This window comes from Ornithorhynchus anatinus, chromosome 11 (assembly GCF_004115215.2).
Source record: "Ornithorhynchus anatinus isolate Pmale09 chromosome 11, mOrnAna1.pri.v4, whole genome shotgun sequence".
NCBI classification, from domain to species: Eukaryota; Metazoa; Chordata; class Mammalia; order Monotremata; family Ornithorhynchidae; genus Ornithorhynchus; species Ornithorhynchus anatinus.
This window is the reverse complement of record NC_041738.1, coordinates 24661711-24688711: the sequence shown is the minus strand read 5'-3', so window position 1 is coordinate 24688711 and position 27001 is coordinate 24661711. Positions and strand designations below refer to the sequence as shown.

At 40.5% G+C, this 27001-nt stretch overlaps 1 protein-coding gene across 4 annotated transcripts in view; it reads left to right on the top strand.

Moving 5' to 3' along the window:
- Positions 1–27001, top strand: part of PHKB (phosphorylase kinase regulatory subunit beta) — a 239896-nt gene that overhangs the window by 31945 nt on the left and 180950 nt on the right. For all 4 annotated transcript variants that reach the window (XM_029075680.2, XM_029075681.2, XM_029075682.1 and 1 more), the window contains 3 exons: positions 12174–12263; positions 15053–15191; positions 23946–24045. In XM_029075680.2, coding sequence (XP_028931513.1) covers positions 12174–12263; positions 15053–15191; positions 23946–24045 — 329 coding nt within the window. The remainder of the gene's footprint in view (positions 1–12173; positions 12264–15052; positions 15192–23945; positions 24046–27001) is intronic.

Genomic DNA, 27001 nt, shown 5'->3' with positions numbered 1-27001 from the left:
TGCCCACACGAATCTTACAGTCTAGAGGAGAAAAGTTATAAAATAAATCAATTATGGGCATAGGCGACTTGGAAGAGAGAGGGAATAGAAGAAAAAGTGGCTTAATCAGGGAAGACCTCTTGGAGGAGATGTTATTCTAATAAGGCTGTGAAGGTGGGCAGAGTGGTGGCCTGTCGTTCGAAGGGAAAAGGAGTTTCAGGCCAGAGGTGGGATGTGGGCACGGGGTTGCCAGCGAGAGAGATGAGATCGAAGTACAGTGAGTAGGTGGAAAAGGTGGATTTTTGGCAATGTTGTGAAGGTAGAACCAGAAGGATCTGGTGACAGGTTAAATATGTGGATTGAATGAGATGAGTTGAGGATAATGCCAAGGTTACAGGCTTATGAGATAGTGAGGGCAGTGGTATTGTCTACAGTGATGGGGAAGACAGGGTTTGGGTGGAAAGATAAGTTCCGAATAGCAGGTGAGGAGAGTGGCAGGATGAGACGTGACAGGAAGCTGGATGAAAATTTTGAGAAGTGAAGGAATGTGTGCTAAGCAACACTTCAGAAACATCATGGTTTAGTGCCAAGAGCGTGAATCTGGGAATCAGAGGACCTGGGTTCTATTCCCGGCTCCATCAGTTGCTTAGGTAAGTCACTTAATTTCTCTGTGCCTCAGTTTTCTCAGCTGTAATTGGAGGATTTAATGCTCATTCCCTATCCTACTTAGATTGCGAGCCCCACATGGGGCAAGTACTGTGTCCAACCTGATTAACTTGTATCTACCCTAAGATTTAGAGCAGTGCCTGACACATAGAAGATTAGGTTGGGTTTCTTTCCATTTTCAAGAGCCATTTTAGGAGATGCTTCTATTTGTGTTCATAGGCTCAGTGGAAAGAGCCCGGGCTTGGGAGTCAGAGGTCATGGGTTTGAATCCCGGCTGTGCCACTTGTCAGCTGTGTGACTGTGGGCAAGTCACTTAACTTCCCTGTGCCTCAGTTCCCTCATCTGTAAAATGGAGATTAGGACTGTGAGCCTCAGGTGGGACAACGTGATTACCCTGTATCTCCCCCAGCACTTAGAACAGTGCTCTGCACATAGTAAGCGCTTAACAAATACCAACATTATCATTATTATTATTATTATAGTAAGTGCCTAGCAAATATAAGCAGCCTGGCATAGTGGTTAGAGCACGAGCCTGGGAGTCAGAAGATCATGGGTTCTAACCCTGGCTCCACTACTTGTCTACTCTGTTACCTTGGGCAAGTCAATTCACTTCTTCTCTGGGCCTCAGTTACCTGTCTTTAAAATGGGGATTGAGACTGTGAGCCCCACGTTGGACAGGGACTGTGTCCAAACCCATTTGCTTGTATCTACCCCAGTGTTTAGAACAGTTCCAGGCACATAGTAAGTGCTTAACAAATACCATTATTATTATTATTAATAACATAATAATAAAAATGATTGATGCAATTCTGTGGAGTATAGATAGGGGTTGGAGAGATGCTGCATGCAGGGAGCCTAGAGAAAAGGCTGATAAACTAAGGAGGCTGAAATAAAATCCTTACCTAAAAAGCGGGACAATTCTAACTGAGCAATTAATTGAAAGAGCAAATCTTATTGATAACTTTTTCTGCCTTTAGAACTTGACTAATTTAAATTTTTGAGAATGATTTCCAGTTCTCTTGGTGAATGATTTTGTTCCAACTATGAGCTTAATTTGCTAATCCCCAGTTCAATAGGATTTTTCTAGTTAACAATCAGGGCTCTACTTGTTTTCATGTTCCCTGCACAAGTGTTTCTAAACTTTATAAATTAGAAGTAATGAATGTTCAGATTAAACATATTGCTGCGTTTTGACAAAGTGAAGCTAATGGATTTAATTAATTAGGATTAAAATGGTATTTCTAGGATCATTATGTGTCATGACTTAGAGTTTCTAATGAAACTGCACCATAGAAAGCCCAGTTTTGAATATCCATGTCATCAATCATATTCATCGGGTTCTTACTGAGGGCAGAGCACTGTACTAAGCACTTGAGAGATTACAGTGCAGCAGAGTTGGTAGACGTATTCCCTTTCCGCAATGAGCCTAAGATATTGAGGGAGAGACAGTCGTCACTGTAAATAAATAATTTACAATATGTAATGCATAGATAACACTTTCTTTAAAGAGGGAGGTTGATGGTACATTTCGGTGTTATTTATTGAGCACTTACTGTGTGCAGAGCATGGAACTAAGCGCTTGGGAAAGTACGGTACACTAGAATTGGTAGGAAGCCAAGTGCATAGGTGACGCAGAGGGGAGGGGAAATGAGAGTTTAGTCAGAGAAGACAACTTTTAGGTTCGTTTTGAAGATGGGGATAGTTATGAAGGCAGGAGGAAGTTCCAGGACAGAAAGACGGCAAGGTTAAGGAGTTAGTAGTGGGATATATGAGATTGAGGTACAGAGAGCAGATTGGTGTTAGATGAGTGGTGTGCAGTATGAGTTGTAGTAGGAAATGAGTGAGGTAAGGCAGGAGGGAAAAGAGCTGAGAGCCTTAAAGCCAATGGTAGGGAATTTCTGTTTGATGTGTAGGTGGATTGGCAACCACTGGAGGTTTTTGAGGAGTGGGGAGAAATGGAGAGTGAAAGGTTTTTCAGGAAAATGATCTGGGCAAGCAGAATGAATTATGGACTGGAGGTGGGAGAAACAGGAGGCAGGGAGGACAGTGAGGAAGCTGATGCGGTAATCAAGGGGTGGGGGGGGGGGGGGGGACATACGCATTTGGATGGAGAGGAATGAGCGGATTTTAGTGGTTTTTGTGAAGGTAGAACCGAAAAGGATTTTGTGACAGACTGAATGTTCTGATTGAATGAGAGATGAATTGAGGATCATTTTGGTTTTATTATTTTGTAGGAGATTATTTACCTGTGAATTGCCTCTTACAGTGTATTGTCATATTAATGTGTTGTGAACATTATAAAAAGATATCCTTTGGGTATATAAATAAAGGAAACAAAAGAATCAAGGGAGTTCAGTGCATAAAGTCAACACACAAGATGCCACCTTGAGTAGATTTTATAGACCCTATTCTTTTGTAAAGGTCAATGGAAGAAGTAATGCCTTTTTATTAAAAATACAACCGATATTGGTTTTGTGGCCTTTAAACATCATCCAAACAGGTTAGGTAGAATGTAAATCAACCTTTAGTTGGTGAGGAGTTGTCATTGTCACGCTTGCAATTTTATATTTTTTGTTTAATGACACCGTCTTTCGGAGTAGTCTCAAACTGGTCCTCATTTCCTTCTCCTAAGGAGGAAAAGTATTAAAGAATACTTTAGTAAAGTAAAAATAATCCATTTTACACTGGTTGTGTTGGCTGTGGATAGTCCAATCTATGTGATTCATACATTTCATAATATTTATTGAATCCCTGTGTGCAGAGAACTTTACAAAATTATTGGAAGGATGTAATAAAAAAGAGAAGACTTGTCTCTGCCCTCAAAAAGGGAGAGACCAACTGTATTCAGTGGGAACAAGAGGAAAGGCATAGATGTGATTGTTAGACTAAAAGTAAAGAAAAGATGAATAACTGAAATAAATAAATGGATATATGCATAAATGCTCAGGGTGACTGGTAGGATGACATGACCAGGGTAATAAGGATTAGGCAGAGAAAAGCTTTTGGCGGAGTGACTTCTTAAGAGGGTTTTGTAGGTGGTTAAGAGTAAATTTTGGTGAATTCAAAGAGAGGAAGCCCAAGTAGGTTACACAGTGGGCTGGAGATCAGAGAGCCAAGAGGAAGTCAGAGTTAAAAGGTTAACATGGGAGAAATCCAGAATACGAGCAAGAGTCTAGTGGAAGAACAAGGAGCATTTATTTCAAAAGTCAGGAGTTTGGTTGAAAAGAGAGTTACGTGCTGTTGGAAGTTTTTGAAGAGTGGAAGGGTGTGTTCCCTAGTGGTGTCTTAGGCAAATGATCCCGGCAGTAAAGCACAGGATAGATTGAGGAAGGGAGAGACTGGAGTCAGGAAAACCAGTTGCAGTACTGTCTGCTGTCTAGGGGATGAGGTGTGTCCCAGAGTGGTACCTCTAAGAATGGAGAGGTAGGGGAGGATAGGGGAAGTAACATAAACATAAGAATTTAGACACCATGGATTACATGTGGGAGATGAGTTGTTCCTCCTCTTCCCCCTCAAAAAATCCAAGTTGACATTTTCCTGGTCTTGCTTTAACTTTTTCAAATGCATAATATCTGGAAATTCATTGAGGAATAAATAAAAATGAATGTAAACCAATGTTTAGTTGCTAAGTTTTATTTTTTGAGAAAGTAATGTGCTTATTTGGATAATTCTTTGAAATTAGAGCAATCTGGGAACTAACAGAAAAAATAAAAAATAAAACCATGTTTTTTTTACTGTTGACCTTAAAGACCCTTCCAGAGGTGAATTATTGTACTATTTCCTTATCATTATGGTATTCGTTAAGCCCTTACTATATGCTGAACATTTTTCTAAGCGCTGGGGTAGATACATTCATTCATTCAATTGTATTTATTGAGCGCTGTCTGCAAAGCACTGTCCTAAATGCTTAGGAGAGTACACTACAACAGAAACATTCCCTGCCCACAATGAGCTCACAGTGTAGCTCACAAGATCATCAGATCTCACATGGGGCTCACAGTCTAAGCAAGAGCGGGAAACAGGTATTGAATCCCCCTAGATGAGGGAACTGAGGCACAGGGAAGTTAAATGACTTCCCAAGGTCACACAGCAGGTACATGGCAGAGTCAGGATTAGAACCCAGGTCCCCTGACTCCCAGGCCTGTGCTCTTTCCACTAAGCCTGCTTCTCATATTATCAGTGGTATTTACTGAATGGTTACATTGTGCAGAGCACTGTACAAAACGCTTGGGAGGGTACAATACAACAGAGTTTGTGGACACGCTTTCATTTTCCAGAGTAGGTTATTAAAATAACCATGCTTATTTGGAGGGAACAGATGAAGTCCCAACACATCTTTAGTGTTGATGGGCTTTGCAGAAGAGTTAGTCTTTGAAATTATAGCCCGGTGGAGGGACAGAGGAGAGCTGTTTGGGAAATGCAGGCAACTAGGCCAGTAAGCATATGGATAATAAGAAAGTTCTCCCGAATGCAGAGAATGAGTGGGTTGAACAGTGAGAGGCTGGAGGGAGAGGAACCAGGAAGGACAGTTGAGACTGGCTTTCTCCATCATGTGCCCTAAATGATTCATTTGACCCTGGCAAAGATTTCAGGAGACTCTCAACACTCAGTCATCCTCCTACCCCTGCCCCCAACTATTCTTTTCTGACATCAAAGCTCTAGGTAGTTTACTGTTGGCAGAAGTCAAAGAATCAAGAAAAATCGAACAAAGATATCCTTCAGGGGAGAAATGATGAAATTTCATTTTGAAATAGCCTGAAAATGAACTATACAGTCTCTTTATGAATTATATGACAATTACCACGCAGATTATTTTATTACTTTAGCTGTGGCACTGGGGGAAATGGGGAGCTCACTGAGATGGAATGTGGAAGGACTCAGAAGTCCATCATTAACATGTTCAGTGAACCCCACTTGTTCTCTTCGCTGGATTTAGAATGTGCTTGTCAGAATCTGTTTGCCTGTTTTGTTCCTAACTTTTAAAATAGTGATTGCTTAACATGTCCACTTAAATCATTTTCTGTAAAAGTAGTTATTCAGTATTAATTGACTTCAAAGGTTCCAGAAGTACAGTAATTAGAATTGATGAACCTCATCTCACTGAATCCCAAAGTTTACTGAAGTGTTAATAAAAAGCAGATGGTGGGCAGATTGATTCTTTCCTTGGGCCACATTTCTGCATTGACAAGTTTTGTTCATATTATTCCAAGATAGAGTATAGTGTTTACTTCAGTTTGGTACTTTTAAGAAAGAAATAATAATGCTGGTATTTGTTAAGCGCTTACTATGTGCAGAGCATTGTTCTAAGCGCTGGGGTAGATACAGGGTAATCACGTTGTCCCACATGAAGCTCACAGTTAATCCCCATTTTACAGATGAGGTAACTGAGGCACAGAGAAGTTAAGTGACTTGCCCACAGTCACACAACTGACAAGTGGCAGAGCCGGGAGTCGAACTCATGACCTCTGACTTCGAAGCCCAGGCTCTTTCCACACAGTCACCATCAAGTATCAGGGAGAGTGAATCTTTATAGTCAATATAGCTGTAGGCAAGGATTTTAATGCTGTTAACATTGTAATATAAAAAAGAGTGAGGAGTATTTAAGATATTAATAGATGCCATATCGACTTTGATCATATTGGAAATTAATTTGATACTTTCCTCCCGTTTCCAAGAACAAGCAAAAGATGTAATTGGGCTGAATGTCACATCACCCAAACAATGCTGTAAGTTGTAGCTTGTATACTTTTCTTAAATAAGATTTTTTTTAAAAAAGTTCAGTTGAGTATGGTAGTTTTTGAAATTCCTAATCTTTCCCTCAGTACAAATTTGTTATTCCTTCTTACCCAACACCTTACTGGTTTTGTTTTATAAAAACTGGATCAACCTGATGATTTGCTTGGTATCTTTCATGGAATACCCAGTAAGTCCTTTAAAATAATTTTAAACATGCTTATATCTCTCAAGGGATCATTTGCAATCACTCCCAAGTTTCTTTTATGAAACAATTTTCCAGTCGTATTAGTGTCATTTGAGAGGGTTAGGCTTAAGGGTAACTTAGTGATCTTTATTCATTATTACATTTTTAGTACATTTTATTATTACATTTTTCACTTAGAGCACTTCAGAGAGAAATATATGGTATACTCTATCCCTAAAAATGAAAATGTCTAATAGGGCAGAGTATAACTTTTGGAACTTTAAATACAAAATCTTATATTGTGACTTCATAATGGATAAATCTTACCATGCTAAAAATTAAGCATCTTAGATGGCTCTGAAAAAGTGTTAAGAAGCAGCATGGCCTAGAGAAAAGAGCAAGAGCTTGGGAGTCAGAGGACCTGGGTTCTAATCCTGACTCCATAACCTTGGGCAAGGCGTGGAATTTCTCTGGGCCTCAGTTTCCTCATCTATAAAATGCCTTTGCTCCTTCATACTTAAACTGTGAGCCCTCTTTGGGACAGGGACTGTGTCCAACCTGATTAACTTGTATCTACCCCAGCGCTTAGAACAGTTATTGACACCTAATAAATGCTTAGTAAATATCTTAATATAATAATGATTAAGGAATTTGTAGTTTTTAAAATAAAAGTACTTTTAAAAATGTAAATGACTCTTTTACTTTTAAGTTTTCTAGTAGCTTGATAGTTATAAACTTTTGTGAATATCTGAAGCTTTTAAACTTTGAAATTCCTAGTCTTTCCCTCAGGGCAAATTTGTTATATCTTCTAACCCACCACCATATTGATTTTTTTTTTATAAAAGCAGGTTCAACCTAATGATTTGCTGTATGTTTTTCATGGAATACCCAGTATGCCCTTTGAGATCATTTTAAATGTACCTTTCAAGGGATCATTTACAATCACTCCAAGATTATTTTATAAAACAATTTTCCAATCGTATTAATCTGAAGTTTGTAAATAAGCTTTTATTTTACATATTTTTTTCCTCGTAATGATTAATGAATTAATGACTAGTACCCAATTAAGCATCACTTTTGGAAAAATATATATTATGGCATTTTTACATGTGTCATGAAAAGACTAGTGAAAATCCTCACGGTGATTGAAATCTATGCGAAGCGAAGCCCGATTCTGCACACCCCAATGAAACGAAATTCTCTTGCTTTATTATCGCCCCTCCTCCTAAACCAGTGGGATTTTGTTAATGAGATGTACGTCCCATTGATTCTATTTACTGCTATTGTTTTAATGAGATGTGTATCCCCATGATTCTATTTATTGCTATTGTTTTTGTCTGTCTGCTTCCCCCGATTAGACTGTAAGCCCGTCATTGGGCAGGGACTGTCTCTATTTATTGCCGATTTGTACATTCCAAGCGCTTGGTACAGTGCTCTGCACATAGTAAGCGCTCAATAAATACTATTGAATGAATGAATGAAATCACCTTGAGGAAAACCTGGTCACCAGCCCCAGGTCTTTTCTGCTGCCTGCCCAAACCTGCTGGCCAACCGCCATCGCAGTCCAGTCCCAGCTCTTCCTTCTGCAGGGTTGGGGCAGTGGTGGGCCTGATCCCCGCCCTCGAGGAGGTGACACAGGCCTGAAAATAAATTATGGAGAGGAAGCATTAGGGTGTAAAGATATGGCTCCTGGTGGAGTGTGAGTATCCAAGTGCTTAGGCGACGGGTCAGTCTGTTATAGAGATGGGGGACATAGAAGAGATTAATCAGGGAAGGCTTCCTGGGGGAAACATGATTTCGGGAAGGCTTTCAAGATAGGGAAACCAGCGGTCTGTCGGGTTTGACAAAGGAGGACGTTCTAGGCAGAAGGGAACATGTGAGCTGCTGGTGGGCGGCAAGAGAGATGAGAATGGGGTATTGTGACTAGGTTGACTTGAAACTAGCAAAGCATGTGAGCAAGCTGAGGTGAAGTGGGAGAGAATCAAGGATAAGCAGGATGGCCTACTGGACAAGACACAGACCTGGGAGTCAGCAGGACCAGGGTTCTAATACCAGTTCTACCACTTGTCTGCTCTGTGACCTTGGGCAACTCACTTCACTTCTGTGCCTCAATTACTCCATCTGTAAAATGGGGACTGAGACTATGAGCTCCATGTGGGACAGGGGCTGGGTTCACCTAATTACCTTGTCACTACCCAGCACTTTAGTAAGGTGTCTGGCACATAGTAAGTGCTTAGCAAATACCATAAATAAAAGGAGAAAACTGGTAGAGTACCTTAGAGCCAGTGGTGAAGAGTTTCTGCTTGATGTGGAGAGGAATGGGCAACCATTGGAGGTGGTTGAGGAGGGGCATTCATCCAGACTCCCTCTTGTCTTAGTGTGTTATTGAAGAGCCTTTTCACTGGTTAAGACAAAGTCACTGTGCGGTCAAAGGAAAACAGTGTTTTCAAAAACTGATCTCGCAAGAGTGAAGGGTAGGCTAGGGAGAGGAGAGACCCAGAGATGGCAGTGAGGTTAACGAGGAGACCTATTCAGTAGTCAAATTGTGTTATGACAAGTGGCCTGGACCAGGGTGGTGCCATTTTGGATGGAGAGGAATGTGTGGATTCTGGAAATTTTGTAGGGGACGAGCCCATAGGCTTCAGTGACGGGCTGAATATGGAAGTCGAAAGAGAGGGAGAGGCTTGGGGAACTCTTTGGCGGTGTTTACCTGAAAACAGGGTCTTTCAATAACATATTGAAGTTTATTAAGCTTCAGTTGCCTAAGACTCTAACATTTTGACTCTACCTTATTGGGACATTGCCCTTTTTTCCTCTCCAGGTGTCATCATCACCCAGTTCCCTCAGTGGCATAGGTCTGAATATCGAGCCCTACACTTTTCTATCTAGACTGTAAGCCTGCTGTGGGCAGGGATTGTCTCTATTCCTGAGTTGTACTTTCCGAATACTTAGGGCAGTGCTCTGCACACAGTAAGCGCTCAAGAAATATGATTGAATGATTGAATGAATTCCCCAATAATCGATCATTTTTCCTCTTAAGTTCTTCATATCAGTTATTTTATTTCAGTCTTAATTATTGGTAGCTTTTCTTCATTTTGTTTCCTTTTGGCATTTTAATTCTCCACTGACTGCCTCTTTCGCTCCTAACTTTCATTGCCATTACTCCTCACCAAGTATCTTACTGTCATTAAAAAATATTTTCATTGATTATGTTATCTGAAATTTCATCTCTGTATTCACCACCATCAGAGTGACTTCTTTAAGTTTAACTAGAAGGAATAGTTTTATAAGGGCACAACTCCATGATGGTCAGTAAAATAAATTAAAATTCATCTTCCAAGTTAGTACTGAATGCCCTGTGGGTTTGCATTCAAAGTGTAGAAAATATTGATTCGTACCTCGATAATATCACTGAATTGAAAAATCATTTCTTTTTAGTAATCACCAGTGAATGTTGGGACTCTTCACAATGGCATCGGCAAATATGCTTTTATTCGTCATTGTGAGTTACGGTTTTAGTTATAACGTGCTAACCTTTATTACATAGTCCTCAATAGAGAATTTAACTGGGAAAATTTGAGGGTGAGTGTGAAAGAGATATTTTAGTTTTAAGCATCTTCATCTGGCTTTAGGCATTTTGTGCATGCATGAACTGCATGACCTCTGACATTTAAGTGTGAACCTTCCTATCCAGGTAAGCCAATCAGTGAAGTTGGCAGACCTGAAATCTTGCCTGGATGCTACACCTCAATGCATTTCACCTACCCACAGCCCTGGATTACACTTTCTAATTGTAATCATTCTCAATGATGTTTATTGAGTAAAGACCACTGTACTAAGCGCTTGGGAGAGTACTCTACGACAGAGTTGGTAGCCATGTTCCCTGCAGTGCCTCACTTGTTTGTGTAATCACTCCTGCCTGGACCCGATTGTGGGCAAAAGCCATGTAGCAGTTCCGTTTGATAACACACACTTTATTTGAAGGTCTGAACGGGCTGTTGTGCCTCGCCTGTCTTGCCAGTGTTGCTCGATTGTTTGTTTTTCACTAAGATTTCACCTAATGTCCCTCTATTCTCTTAAACTGCCCATGGGGAGCCTTCTCAGTGGTTAAAATCAAGTCATTTTGTTTCAAAATCATTTTCTACAAATCGTCCAGCCATCCAACACAAGATGGTGGGTCAGTTGTAGAGTTGTGTAGCTCTTTGCCTGCATTCAGTGGCTAGATATGCAAGTCAAAAAACCTTATTTTCTTTGCTAGAGAAGCTTTTGTTCATCTAAACATAAGATTGATTTTTCTCCTTAAATTGCAGGTTCCCGGGGGTTATGTTATGTTAGATTGTAGACAGGCCATTACTTGAAGTCAGAGGTGAATTAATTGTGGCCCAAAGATTTTTGAGGTATTTTGGAGTGCTTTTAACATGAAGTGATATGGTACTTAGACTTGTGACAGAACATTTAGATGACTTTTGTCCATTCAATGGGAAAATGAAAAGCATAGCAGTCAATGGGAAGTGAAAAGTATAGCAGTTTTGTACAATCTTGTTTCCATTTTGTGGCAAATCATCATTATTATTGAGTATTCTGAAATTTTCAGCAAGAGTGCTCCAGAGGCATTTCCTGGTAGAAGTGCATATAGCAGAGAGGCAGGCTTTATCCTTGCTTGGAATCCAAGAAATTGGGTGTAAGGACTAAATGCCAACAAAGAATATCAACTTGGAATATTTTATCATCTCCCGTGTTGGGTTTTTTTTTTAATTTCCCATCCAACTTTAGTTTTCTAGAACAGAACCAAGTGGAGAGGAGGGCTATATTGTTTGAATATTAAGATAAAGAGATGTCTCCTTAAGATGAAATCTAGAAAATATTTAGCTGATACACGGTTTTCTAGCATGAAATTTGGGGGCACTTCAGAGAGACTACAGCCCTAACTGATTGACTTTCCAGGCAAAGAAAGTCCTGCCCTTGGGCAGGTTGGATGGGAGGAAGAGAGAAACTGTGGCAAGAGCAGTGGAAGCCAGGATTGGGGCGGTGACTAGAGAGAAAGCTAGTCCAGGGAAGATTTAGGGCAAGATCCGAAGACAGATCAGTGTGCACTTACCAGCTGGCTCAAGAAATGTCCAGTTCGAGGGTGAGGGAGGAAAGGGCAGAACCTGAATGAATGAATGGAAGTCACCAAGGGCTCCCCTCGGCCACTGATGCAACCCAGATCGGTAGACGGGGTCACTGACGGGTTTTGTGGGCGAGAGGCCCAGCTGAAGAGTAATCAGCTCTACCGTTCTCTCCCCAGCTCCCCATACCAAAGTCACTCACCATTCTCCCCCCCGAATATCCTGGCAAAAGCTTCCCAGAGAGGCTCCCTCTCTGGCCCCGGGGCCTTTCAGCCACAGAGGGAACAGCAGGATGAAAATTGATTAGGCAGACTCTTAGCCTGGTGTCTGCACAGCAAGTGTTTTGGTTGACTAAGGTAGCAGATGAGTTATACTGGAAATTGGTGACTTAGAAAGATGAGAAGAAAATGGGCACAAGGTGCTTAATGGCTTTGCATCAGTGCTTTTACCAGTATTTTCATTATTGAACTTGGGATGATAATCTTTTACATTTTCTTTAGGCTCAGTTTATGAACCTCTGAAGAGTATTGATCTTCGGAGGCCAGAGGATGAAACTCTGTGGGATAAACTGGATCATTACTACCGAATTGGTAAGCACATTAGAGAGTGAATTATCTTTTGTAGTTAATTTACTGTAACTCTTTTTCCCTATTATTTCAGGGTGTTAATGTGGGCACCTGCCTGTTTTGTTTTCCGTGTTCCTATTTTTCATTTTTCAGACCAAAGTACCAGTCTTGGTATATTATGCCAAACGGATGAATTATCACGCATTCACACTTAGCTAAATCCAATACCAGATTGGTTTGTTTGGACTGCAAAAAAAAAAGCTCAAATTTTAAGTTCCAGGCAAGTTCCCCCAATCACAAGCACACTTGAAAGAGTTCACAGTCCACTCTCTCCCTGATCTACGGAAGAATGGGAGCCTCAGCCGAGCCGCATTCTTTGCCAGATGAGAGTTTAGCTCCCCTGGACTTTATTTGATGATTCCCTTACAAGTGAGAGCTTTATTTCCTTCTAACCAGTTGAATTCAATTCAGTCTAAGGAAAGGAAAGAAAAAAGTTGCTTGGCTGAGATCTCATAAGGGAATCTACTAACCCTACAAAATCTCTTTAGCTAAAGGAATCTAGGTTTAACTGGGTTTAATACAGTTTCAAGCAGTGGAAAACATTGGAAAGAAAATAAAAGAAAAGGCTGGATGAATTGGGACAAGCTATTTCAAATGTATTTATTCTCCCTTTTTTAATGTTCGTTGTTGAAAAGCAAAAAAGTGCTTCAGAATGATTTATGCTTTGGAAAAAGTCACACTGATAGGATTCACTGCTTAAGTGTGAACACCTGATAATTCACCTGTTCAGCATAATATATCAAAACTGGTACTTTGATCTGAAAAATAGGGCCACAGTGCTCCTGTCTATATATCGCCTTCCAGGAAATGAACACATTTCCAGGCATTTACTTCATTCATTCATTCAATAGTATTTATTGAGTGCTTACTATGTGCAGAGCTCTGTACTAAGTGCTTGGAATGTACAGTTCGGTAACCTGACAATGTTTTATGGTTCTGTAGGTTCAATGCTTTTGCCTTCCCTATGGAGTAGGTGGTAGTTCGATTTTCTCTTAGTTGTTGGCAATGGCAGTGGCAAGTCTCTGCTTCTCTTTTCCATTTGTCTACCTCAGAATCTTCTACTGGAGCTGATTAGTTCCCTTATTGGAAAAGTAATATTGAACTAATCTTCCTCTGCATACTTTGAGATAGGTTGTTTTTCCTGAATGTTTTAAGAAACTTACTGTCAGCCTAGTGGAAGGATCAAGGACCTGGTATCTAATCCTGCTCTGCCAGTTGCCTGCACTTCAACGTGTCTCAGTTTCCTCATCTGTAAAATGGGGATTCAGTGCCTGTTCTCCATCCCGTTTAGACTGTGAGCTCCACGTGGGTCAGGGACTGTGTCTGACTTGTTTATCTTATATCTACCTCAGTGCTTATTACAGTGCTTGACACGTAGCAAGCACTTACCAAATTCCACAGTTAAGATTTTTAAAGGCTAGCATAGTCATGTTAAATTTTTAACTGTGGGATCCATTGAGTTTGGAATATTAATATTGAGGAAGGAAGCAGGATGGCATCATGGTTAGAGCGTGGGCCTGGGAGTCAGAAGATCATGGGTTCTAATCCCGGCTATGTCACTTGTCTTCTGTGTGACCTTGGGCAAGTCACTTCACTTCTGTGGGCCTCAGTTTCCTATCTGTAAAATAGGGATTGAAACTGTGAGCCCCACATGGGACAGGGTGTATGTCCAACTCAATTTGCTTGTATCCACCTCAGTGCTTAGTACAGTGCCTAGTAGTAAACACATAGTAAACATTTAAGTAAACATTTAAGTAAACACTTAAATACTATTATTATTACTATATTTATTATTATGCTTGTTTTTCCACATATTTTGAAAGAGTTATCAACTCAGCATTACAAGTGGGGAAGGGCCAACAAAGTTGAAACACATCCACTCATTTAGTTGTGATAGATTTGCCCACATAATCTTAAAAGCCCTTCAGAAATTAGCAATATTGAAAATGATTTCTCTGTTTCAAAATAGTGCTCGTGATAGACTTGCTTTAGATGTATTCTTTGCCACTCATTTCCATTATAATTAGGGTTATCGTTATTATATTTATTAAGCACTTATGTGTCAAACCCTGTTTTAAGCACTGGGAGAGATACAAGTTAATCATGTTGGACACAGTCCCTGTCCCAAAGTCTAAGTAGGAGAGAGACTGGGTATTTAATCCTCATTTTACAGTTGAGGAAACTGAGGTATAGAGAAGTTGAAGTTGAAGGTCACACAACAAGCAAGTGGCAAAACTGGGATTCTTTTCAAAAACATCCAATATTCCTTCATGGATTCTTATTGACCATTGATCAAAGGAAAAAAAATATTGGCCTTTGTAGGAATTACTCAAGGAAAAAAAAACTAGTGTTGTCCACCTGGTGAGTAATTCCTTAGAATCATTTTAGAATGATATAAAGTTGAAAAATATAAATCTTTTGTAGATTGGTATGAATAATTGCTTATTGTTGGAGTGGCATTAACTCTTTCACTTCTCAGAGAGAGATAGGCCTTAACAAATCTTGACAAATCTCTTGGAATATTGCTAAGGATACCCAAAGAAATTAGGGTGGATTAAGAAAAGGATAAAGCCACTCTTGACTAAAGGAGATAAACAGAGACGGCGTTTCATTCTCGTTTCGGGAGGGAACGTATCTGCTACTTCCGTTGTATTGGACTGTCCCAAGTACCTAGTACAGTGCTCTGCACATGGTAAGCACTCACATAAATACCATTGATTGATTGATTGATTTGATTGGGTTTTCTGTTGCAGTGAAGTCGACGGTGCTGCAGTACCAAAGTCCGACCACTGGCCTCTTTCCCACCAAAACCTGTGGTGACAGTGAGAAAGCCAAGGTGCAGGATAGCCTTTACTGTGCGGCAAGTGCCTGGGCATTAGCGCTTGCTTATAGGTAAGCTTTTACGTTCTCCTTCTGTCGCGGAGTCCCATCTCCCTTTTCTTTCGGTAGGTTACAGCGGGTGTGAATTGCATTTGTTGGGGAATTCTCTATTCCTTACCCAACCAAATTGGACTGACCTTTTCCAGACATTTTCAACCTCACTCTTCGACCCCCTTTACCTGTCAGATGCCGTACGAAAGATTCACTACAGATAGTAGGCACCCCACCCCACCCTCTTCTATGCTGTCTTAGAATTTTTAATGCCCTACTCCTGCTTCCTGCCTCTACCTCGTCTTCTCCTCCGGTCCTAGAACAAGAGGCGCTGTTCTCTTTTGGAATGCGGTAGGATGCTCTTCCCACTGGATTGAATCTTCTAGAGACAGGGATCGTTCCTACCAACTCAGCTCTACTCTCCCAAGTGCCTAATGCAGTGCCGTGCACACAGTGATTGACCGATTGCTATTTTTGTGTGTGATATTTGTTAAGCACTTACTATATGTCAGGCACTGTACTAGGCGCTAGGGTGGATACAAGCTAATTGGCCGGGACAAACCGTGTATCCCACATGGGGCTGACGGTGTTAAATCCTCATTTTGCAGCTGAGGAAACTGAGGCATTTAAGTGACTTGCCCAAGGTCACACAGCAGACAAGTGGCAGAGACAGGGTAAAACCCAGATCCTTCTGACTCCCAGAGCTCTACCCATTAGGCTTGGTTGCTTCTTATTGGTATCTACCTCTTCCCAAATTTTCCCAAATTTTCCAGAGGTAAGACTAAGAGAGGCGGGAGATCAGGTCAAAACAGGATCTGCTTGGCCTCATCTTTGCTCTCTTCTTCTTCCCCCTACTTCTCTGGACCCTTTTCCTCTTTTAATTAACTTCCCTTAGTTAATCAAGAGGATTAAGCTGCAGAATCCTGGAGTCGCTCATCTGGAAGTTCTCAGCTTTTCCACCACATCTGCCTCCTACTCTCTCTTTTTTTAAATGGCATTTGTTAAGTACTTACTGTGTGTCACACATCGTTGTAAATTCCAGAGTAGATACAAATCAATCAGGTCGGACAGAGTCTTTGTCCCACATGGGATTCACATATTAGGAATAAGAGAAAGAACAGGTATTTAACCTGCATTTTACAGTTGAGGAAACTGAGGCACAGAGAAATTAAGCAACTCGACCACACAGTAGGTATGTGGGAAGAGCCAGGATGAGAACCCAGGTCCTCTGACTCTGAGGCCACTGCTCTTTCGTCGAAGCCACGCTCCTTCCTTCAACTTCTCATTCTGGTCTGCGTAACCCCCACCGACCCTTCTTTCTTTGTTCCCTTAAAGTAGTAGGAAGAACATAAATGCTTAATTGGGCAGCAGATTGTCTGAAATCAATAAAAATGGGATTCCCCTTGAACCTCCTAGCAGGCCTTACGGAAGTTTCCTTGGGCAGAGGGAATAGCAATGGAGATGTGGAGATATGAGGCAGTCCCTTTGTTCCCTGAGGTAGCTCAAGGGAGGCTTTCATTCTGTGAGAGAGGGAGATGAGAGAGAGGAGAAAGTTATTATTTCCCTTCTTCTCCATTAGAGGGTTGTTCGAGGGATTACTTGTCCAAACAAAGGATTAGACTTTGGGGTTGGTCGTATATATTTTCTTTTAATCCTAACTTTCATGTGCAAAGCTCCATTGTTATCTGAGGATCTTTAGCAGTAAAAAGAAAACCACTGAGATGTGAAAATGGCCATATTGAGACGGTTTTGAAGAAGGATACTGTAGTTGCTTTTCAGAGGCTTCCTTGAGAATTATGTCTCTCTGAACATAACCTAATTCTCTGATTTCTTTTGAAACTGTTTATTTGGTTGAAACAATGGGAGAAAATTTTGTATCGACTCGACCAACCAAAGAGCCAAGTTTCTTAGACTTAGTATAAGGTCAGGTTTCTACAACACCTGGAAATACAAAGCTCCTGCAAGCCTATTAGTATGACCACCAAATAGAGTGGAAAAGGGCAGCAGTGACCTCTCCTAGCAACTTAAAAGCTTGCAAATTCTTTCTGTAACGGGCAAATCATCTGTTCAGCAATTCCCTAGACATGTGGCTTTTCATGTATTGCGAAGAAGAGGTTTTCTTTGCCACTAGAAAGGGAAAAGTTGTGTCTCATTCATGAGAGGGAAAGGTCATGAATCTGTGTTTTTTCTCCCGGAATGAAAATTAAGCTTAACTTAATTGGACACATTTGACACAAGAGGTTTGTGGCCTTTGCTCCTCCATGATCATATAATTACAGGAAGGGTAATTTGATCATCAGCATCATCATCCATATTTCCCTCCTGTGTGCAGAGCATCATACTAAGCACTTGGGAGTCTGCAATAAAAGTAAAATCAATCAATCGTATTTATCGAGCCCCTACTGTGGACAGAAGAGAAAGAGAGTTACACAGTATATAGTCAATGAAAACGAAAGGGAAAACACATAAAATTGTAACAACAAGAAAAGCAGCGTGGTCTGTCCCCATGTGAGGACAGTGGATTTGAGGAAGGAATTACAAGTCTGAAACATCTGGTGCGGCAATGGGTAAGGGAGTCGATAAAGATGGAGAAGTATTCTTGCTTGACAGAAGAGAGGGTTAAAGTAGATGAGGATGAATTGAAGATGGATGAGATCAAGTATTTGTCTGGATTTTTTCCATTAATGTTCCACAGCTCTTATACAGGAACAGAGGAAGTTTACTGTAGAGGTGACCCAGTGTTGTGGGTTAGTGGTGCAAGATACTTTACACTTGCAATGTACTTGAAATGACGTTTGGTTTTTGTTTATTTAAGGGTATTTGTTACGTGCTTATTATGTGCCAGTCACTGTACTAACACCTGGGGTAGATACAAGTTATTGATGTTGGACACAGTCCAAGTCCCATCAGGGGCTCACAGTATTAATCCCCATTTTACAGATGAGGTAACTGGAGCCCAGATAAACGAAGTGACTTGCTCAAGGTAACAGAGCAGACATGTGGCAGAGCTAGGATTAGAACCCAGAGCCTACTGACTCCCAGCCTGTGTTCTATCCACTAAGCTATACTGCTTCTTTTGAATTTTTTTCAGCTATACTTGATATTGATTTTCTGAAAAAGGCAAACAGATCAATCAGTGGTATTTATTGAGCGCTTAATATGTACAAAGCACTGTACTAAGCGTTTGGGAGAGTAATAATAATAATAATAGTTGTGGTATTTGTTAAGCACTTAACATGTACCAAATGCTGCTGTGCATATAAACAATTCAGGTTGGACACATTCCCCATCCCAAATAAGGTTCACAGTCTCAATCCCCATTGTACAGATGAGGGAACTGAGGCCCAGAGAAGTGAGGTGACTTGCCAAAGGTCATACAGCAGAAAGTTGGGGAGCCGGGATTAGAACTCATGACCTTCTGACTCCCAGGCCCATGCGGTCTCCACTACACCATGCAATACAAAAGAATTAGCAGGCACATTCCCTGCCCATAACATGCTGACTGATGCTAGCATAGTGATATATTATCTAAAAATATCAATTTGAATACACATTTCTAGATTTTTCAAATGAATAGATTTGAATAATTTAACATATTTTACTATGTGATTAACCATGAAAGTTGTTTTTAATACCCAACCTTTAAAAACGTTCAGATTACTCTCTTTGTGACATGGGTTCATGTGCATGATTATGTGTCCTCTTTTAATATTGGCTGTTTTCCTTTTGACACCAGTATTGATTTCTTCAGTTACTGCGCAGTACATCGATTAGTCTTCCAAACTTAACTTCAGACTGGCACTAAAGGGTTCTGCATTAACCAAAATTATACTCCAGTTCTAAAATGAGGGTGTTCTTGATTGAAACTGAAAAATAAATATTTTCAAAGAAAAATCCAGAGTTTTATTTTTGAGGTAAAATAGATATCCCTAGGAAACTTTGAGCAAACAAAAATATTTCCAAGCTTCTCATCACAGTATACTTGCTTTTCCTTTCCAAAAGTGTGAAGATCAGCAAATCCCAGATTTGGGGCTGGTGTCATTTCTTGAAGGTTGTTCAGAAAAGATAGGCAGCAAGGAAAGCAAAGTGCTTTTGCCTTGTTCGCTAAGGAAATTTTCAGAGGCGTAGAGGTCCAAAAAACAGGCCAGGTGGTCTCTGTCTAGGGTAATCGAAGAGGAAAGCAATACGGATGACATCACGGTATGTTATTATAGGCCTTAGAACCAAGAAAAAAATGCAGTCTTCTTGGGGCAACTCACCAATATAATTTGGGGCCAGGATCTGGTAGTAGTAGGATGCTGTAAGTGTTGAGTTATTTGGTGGAAAACATTTGACAAGTCTTACGATGTCTAGCGAGATCTCAGATTGTATTGGGAATAAGTTTTAGGGCAGAAAATAGAGGAGTCAACTAGAAGTTTCCTTTACGGAGCACCTTTATTTTCAGTGTGCTTGGGAAAACACAGATGAGAATGTTGGTGCGATTTCTAGTTGAAAAGAATGTCACGAATCTTAAAACAAGCCTCGACAGAAATGGTCACACGTTGTTCATCATTATTTTCCTAAGGAAAATGAGAAACAAAGTCATGTAGATAAGCATATTTTTAGAGGCTGAGAGCATTGAAGCCCAGGGCAAGAAAGCATAAAGGTAATCACACTCAGTCAGTGCAGGAGCAGATCGCACCGGGGCATACGAAGAACGGATCCAGTCAGCTGACCCCAACACTAAAAGGAGATTTGAGGAACAAAATGGAAACTATAGAGAAGGAGGAAATTAAGCCGTCTCACTATAATGAGGAATATAAAGAATAGCTTAATTAGTTGCAACATTAGGAAAAATAAAGCCAGCATGGAGATGGGGGGGGGCAGCATAATGTGTAAACGTTTCTCCATCGAGTTAGGCTTGAAAAGAGGACGAGCGAAATGGGGTTAATTCTCCCATTCCTTCTACTAGGGAAGCAGTATGGCTTAGTGGAAAGACCCCAGGCTTGGGAGTCAGAGGTCGTAGGTTCTAATCCCAGCTCTGCCACTTATCAGCTGTGTGACTTTGGACAAGTCACTTCACTTTTCTGTGCCTCAGTTCCCTCATCTGTAAAACGGGGATTAAGACTGTGAACCCCATGTGGGACAAGACAACCTGATTACCTTGTACCTTCCCCAGCACACAGGACAGTGCTTGGCACATAGTAAGCACTTATTATTATTATTATTATTATTATTAGTAGGCAGGCAGGGAAAATAGTTCCTAGATAATTGGCTCTGGAAGGCAGTGATGGTCTGCCTGGCTTCTTTTGTGCTTTCCCAAGCTCATAGGTGCTTCACAACTAGTAGACATCCAACCAACACCATTGGCAGTGGTGATGATAATGATAGGGAAAAGATATTATTCTTCTTCCTTTTATTATTATTACTACTACTACTATTATTATTAATAGTAGTATTGCATTTATCAAGCACTGTTCTAAGCACTGGAGTAGATACACTTTACCCAAATGCTTAATACAGTGTTTTCCACACAGCAAGCTCTCAATAAATATGATTGAATGAATATACGTCAATCAGGTAGGACACAGTCCCTGTCCCACATGGGGTTTGCAGTCGAAGGGGAAATTTTGCAGTTGGGAAACTGAGGCACGGAGCAGTTAAGGGACTTGTGCAGAGCATTTGCCAGCAAACTATTGGCAGAGCCGAGATTAGAACGCAGGTCCTCTGACTCCAAGGCCCGTGCTCTTTCCAGTAGGCCTTGCTGCTAGAAGGTTTTTTTTCTCTTCTCACTTTAACAAAAAAAAAATGTATAAAAATAGTTTACCAGAGTAAGGCCTCATGTGGGCTGGAAGGTTGGAAAGCAGATGAGACGAAGAAAAAACTAGAGGAGCCACGAGGTGCAAATATTTGTTCCAGCCTAATGAATAGACTGTAAACTCGTTATTATTTCCAACTCTGTAATATTATATTGTACTCTCCCAACCACTTAGTACAGGGCTCTGCAATTATTAAAGGGCTCAATAAATATGATTGAATGATAAGAGCAAGGGCCTGGGAGTCAGAAGGACTTGAGTTCTAACCCCAGCTCTGTTACTTGAATTTCTGCTGTGTGACCATGAGCAAGTCATTTATCTTCTCTGTGCCTCAGTTATCTCATCTGTAAAATGGGGATCAAGACTATAAATCCCATGAGGGACATTGACTTTGTCAATCTGATTGTCTTGTACCTACATTGGTGCTTAATTCAGTGCCTGGGACATATTTAGCATTTAAAAAATGCATTAAAAAATTGTCCCTAAGGATTTGACAGGTCTTACTATGGAACCATCAGTCGGACTGTATTTTTGATAATTCATGGAGGGCAAAGAAAGCAACTGAGTTTTAGGTAAGGGCAAATGTACTCAACTTTGAAAATGAAAAGAAATGTAAAGATAACCTAAATATGTGCAAACTGCTTAAATTTACAAAGAATAAACCTTGGATTTTTTAAAAAAATAACGAGAAAACCTAATCAAACCATCTCAATTTGCAAAAAAACTTGCTTGAACATGAAGTTTAGTATCCAAGTGTTAATGGAGGAGGAGTGTGGCCTAGTGGATAGATCCCAGAGCTGAGAGTCAGAAGGACCTGGATTCTATTCCCAGTTTTGCCTCTTGTCTGCTGGGTGACCTTGGGCAAGTCACTTAACTTCTTGTGCCTCAATTACCTCATCTGTAAAATGGGGATTACAACTGTAAGCCTCATGTGGGACATGAACTGTATCCAACCTTGTATCTATCCCAGTGCTGAGTACAGTGCCTGGCACCTAGTAAGCGCTTAACAAATACCATAATATCAAGTATCATAAAAATTGGCTTTATGATATGGCTTTGGGCTAGGTCAACCTAATTTATTTCTTTGAAAGCATGAACTTAAATATAACTATTGACTATATTATACAATATGTATATATGTTATATATGTTATGCAATATATGTTATATAATATAACAATACATTGAACTTCCTAAAAACTTAGAGAGGGCTTCTGATTTTGACCCATATGTCATCCTCATTAATTGGGAAAGTATGATCTTCACCTTACCGATGCAGTCCAAGTGCATAGGCAACACAGAAGAGAGAGGGAGAGCCAGAGAAGATGGCTTAATTTTGGAAGATCTCAGAGACTCTTTTTTTTCCTCTCCCAATTCCCCATGCCTGGGGATCTTCACTCTCCCCCTTTGGTCTCCAAGACCTGTTGGGGTATTTTTGCACTCAAACTTTGAGCTCGTTGTGGGCAGGGAATGTGCCTGTAAAGTACTGTCCAAAGTGCTTAGTACAGTGCTTTGCACATAGTAAGCGCTCAATAAATATGATTGAGTGAGTAAATGAATATGATTTTTATAAGACCTTTGAAGTGGAGAGAGTGGTAGTCTCTCCCACTTAAAAGGGGAAGGGGGAAGACTTTGGTCAGGTAACAGCGTCCGGATAGATGAGACTGAATATGAACAGCCAGAGAGATAGGAGGAGAACCAGCAGAGGACAGTGTCAATGAACCCAAACTTGGATAACGTTTCCAGGAAAAGTTGGTGGTCCACAATGTCCAAGGCGGCAGAGAAGTTGAAGGGGAAGGAAGGAGCCCTCTAATTTGCACCTCTTGTATTTCATTATGGTTTTACTTCTTAAAAGGTAAAAAACCAAACCCAAAAGCTGTAGGGATCACGTTTCAAATTAATATTTGCAAAATGTTTTTTCTCACAGTCCTATGAGGCCAATCCATTCATTCATTCAGTTGTTTTTACTGAGCGCTTACTGTGTGCAGAGCACTGTTCTAAGCACTTGGAAAGTACAATTCAGCAACAAATGGAGACAATCCCTACCCAACAACGCGCTCACAGTTTAGAAGAGGGGAGACAGACATCAAAACAAATAAACAGGCATCAATAGCATCAATACAAATAAATAGAATTATAGATCTATCCACATCATTAATAAAATAAAGAGAATAATAGGTATGTAAATATATACACAAGTGCTGTGGGGCAGAGAGAGGGGATAGAGCAGAGAGAGGAAGTCAGGGCAATAGGGAGGGTAGGGGTAACAGAGGAAAAGGCAGTGCTTGGCACATAGTAAGCACTTAACAAATATCATTATTATTATTAAAAGAGGGGCTTTTATTGCGTTTTCTTTCTATTTCATTCTGTTTTCTTTCTATTAAATCTTCCATGTTTAAAGTTCTGTTGCCTATAGAATTTTCCATCAGCAGCCCCGTCGGCTCCTCCAGGGATCCGGCTTGGCTCTGGGTGGAGTGCGGGACTTCTCCACGGTGGAGAACGAAGCCGGGAGTGGTAAGGGGAATGACCTTGGGCAAGTCATGCACCCTCCCCTTTCTCCAGCCCTTTGGGCTAGCAGGATATGGCCCTTGGCCCAGACCGGACAATTGTAGGGTTCCATCATGACCCCCACTTGCCAGTGTGTTCAAAGGAAAATTTTCCGTTCACCCCAGTGAATCTACTGCATTGCCAGGAACTGGAACAACCTTTTTACTTCAAACCAATCCAAGCAAGGAATTTTGCTTGCGCTTGTTGAAGAGATAAACCAATTTTCTTAGACACAATTGATGTCTGGGGGAAAAAAAATCTGTTTACAAAGTTTCAACCTTGGATGTTCTTACCAAGTCTGTGCCCCTGCTAGAAAACTGAAGTTTTGCTTTAACGTGGGATTAACGGTATAGTTAAATACTTAATTATCAAAAGCGCTGCTGCTTTTTCAAATGCATTTCCAATTTGTTTCATATGTTATCTCTCTCACCCAGGCGTATTGATGATGACAAGGGAAGAACCCATGAGCTGGAGCATTCTGCTATAAAATGTATGAGAGGAATTCTCTACTGCTATATGCGCCAGGCTGATAAGGTAAAACATGGCACTGGGGACAGAAGCTCTCACTTAATTTTGAAGGATTAATTTAACTGTAAGAAAAAGCATCTTCTAAAAATGTTTAAAGGCAGTGCAAAATTATAGTGCAACCAAGTGGATGGGCATACAACTTGCCCTGTGAAAGAAGAAGCCGTGTGGCCTAGTAGATAGAGCACAGGCCTGGGAGTCAGAAAGACCTGGGTTCTAATCCCTGCTCTGCCACTTGCCTGTCTGCTCTGTACCTTGGGTGAATTACTTAGCTTCTCTGTCCCTCAGCTTCCACATCTGTAAATTGGGGATTAAGACTGTGAACGCCATGTGGGATATGGACGGTCTCCAGTTTGAATAGCTATATCTACCCCAGTGCTTAGCATGGTGCCTGGCACATAGTAAGTGATTAACAACCACTATTTGAGGAAAAAAAACAACATAAAAAAACCAGGCATTTCTAGCCCCAAAACAAATGAACAGTGTAATTCCAACTCTGCATCAGTGTTCTAACGTCTTTCATGTCAAGATGCTAAAATGAGAGTTCAGCAGAGAAGGCCAAGTTCACTAGCCTTCTTCAAAATAAATCATAGGTTCTAAAAGTGATGGTGAAAAGTGATTATGAAAATGTGAATTTGGGTGTGCGCATGCAAGGAGAAGAAAAAGGTGAAGGTTGGAAGCTGCTTTTAAGCACCACTGAGCCTAGCTAGGCAAGAACCTGAGTACTGATCCAAATGTCTGAATCTTAAAGTGGACTGACCTTCTAAATGGCCACTTGGTATTGGAGTGTTAGAGATGTACCAGCTAGTCTTTTAACGTAAGTGGGTCTGTGTGAGGTACTTGCTGAAATGGGCCCTTTTATGTAGACTTCTTAGATAATACAAGGTATCAGAGTCCCAGTTCAGCATCATACTAGTCTGTGAAAAAAGCACTTCCTTCGTGAAAATCACTGGGGGATTATAGGACCTGACCTTACTTCGCACACATTGGTCATTTTGATTTTACCATATTAAAAAAGAAAAAAAAAGACACGGAGGTAGCATAGGAGGGTCTGGGGTCTTGTATGATTTGTGACTGTAAAAGAATTCCTCTCTCTGGAGGATTTCTCGGTAGCGATAAAGATTCATGAATGCACCAGCCCTCCTACCACACAACTTAAGTATGCCTTCTAGCCCAGTGAACGTTTGCTCTCTTAGGTGCTTCTTGATTAGCCTGGGAAAGGCAGGAGGATTTTGTCTTTCCAAATGGCAGCAACTGCATAATGACTGCAGAGGCTATTTACTCTCCTCCAGAGCATTAATCCTGCGGCCATGATGCATTCCCTACTCACATTACATTGGGATCTATCGTTACATTTACCCCATGCAGATTTTGCTAAAACGGAGTTTCCCACATAAAACTTATTTTCAGAAAACATGCCTGCCCCATCCTTCTTTGCTTTGTGAAAGAAGACTAGAGCTTAAAAATAATTCAATACACTATTCCACTGTAAGAAAACAACATGAAAACGTTAGCTGACAGGAGAAATAAATTTATTCATTAGTTGATAGAAGAGATAGAAAGCCATAATATGTCTAGCAAGACTTGACACTACAAATCAAAAAAACTCCCAAAAAAATCCCTATATAAGTGTTGCTAGCCAGAACATATTGAAGTAACAGTTATTAAAGACATTTATCTGGTGAGAATTTATGTACAATCTGAAACTACAGTCTGACATGAACTTTGTTAAAGCAACTAAAAATTGGTTTTCTTATATCATGAACCATTTTAATTCTCTGCATTTAACTTCATAAATCTCAGCTGTGTTTTTTTTGCTCATTTCTCAAGAAAGTGTCAAAATACAGAATTCCATGTTTTTTCTTAACCACACAATTCTCTAGAATTGCACCTGAATGTTCTAAAATGTGCTGTGTTAACTTGACTTTCTCATCTTTTATTGTTTCCTTGTCTCCAATCTTCCCTTTCTTTTTTCCCTACCCCTTCACTTTTCCCTTTCTTTTCTCCACTTACTGCCATTGAGTTCCATTGGCTTGCTTGGTAAACTTACAAACATTTGTCTTCATTTTAGTCTTAAGACCTTAATTAAACTGGAACTGAACTTTTTCCCTCTTGACACAGGCCCTTCTTACCCAGGCAAGTGGATTTTTTTTTAACTGAAAATCTGGAACACAGTTCTGCACAGGAGCAAGCCTAATTTCCAGATTCAATGCCAACATTATCAGTTCCTAAACCTTGAAAACAAAGTGAAAATCAGGTGCCCACCTACCACTTAGCCCCATTCTTGTTAATGAGCCCAATCTTTAAACCCCTCTAGACTGTACGTTCCGTGTGGTCAGGGAACGGGTCTGCCAATTCTGTTTTATTGTACTCTCCCAGGCGCTTAGTACAGTGTTCTCCACATAGTAATTGTTCAGTTAAAGCCCAGTTCCCCACCATCTGAACCCCATAGCTTCTTGGGTGAAATCCACAGATCCAAACAGAGTGACATGAGTTGAAAAGGTCAGTGCAGAGTTGGCTGCTAGTATCCCCAAGCAATTGGATGGACCCTTGGGCCGACCTTGAAGTGTTTACAAGAATGCAATTCATTGTCAGCGCCTTCATATCTCTACAACCCCCTATCTCTACAATTTTTCAACCTATTTTGATGGACTGTTTCCTAAAGTACAAGGAACAATTCCTGGTTAACTGATGAATGTGATTCCACTAATGACATGAAGACACAGGGGGTTTCTATGAAATATTTTCAGTCTGCTCTTTAGTTTCCCCATACCTAGGTGTCCCTCTGGTTTTTTGCAAGATGAACTGATGCAAAAACCTAACATCCTTTTCTTCACAAAGATACACCAGGACAGAGTTGGGAATCATAGTTCTCCATTTATTTTCTATTATGTCTTCCAGGATGGCTGCCTATGCATGGCAATGTACAATTTTCATAGTCTATTTTGTTTTTGGTATGTGCTTA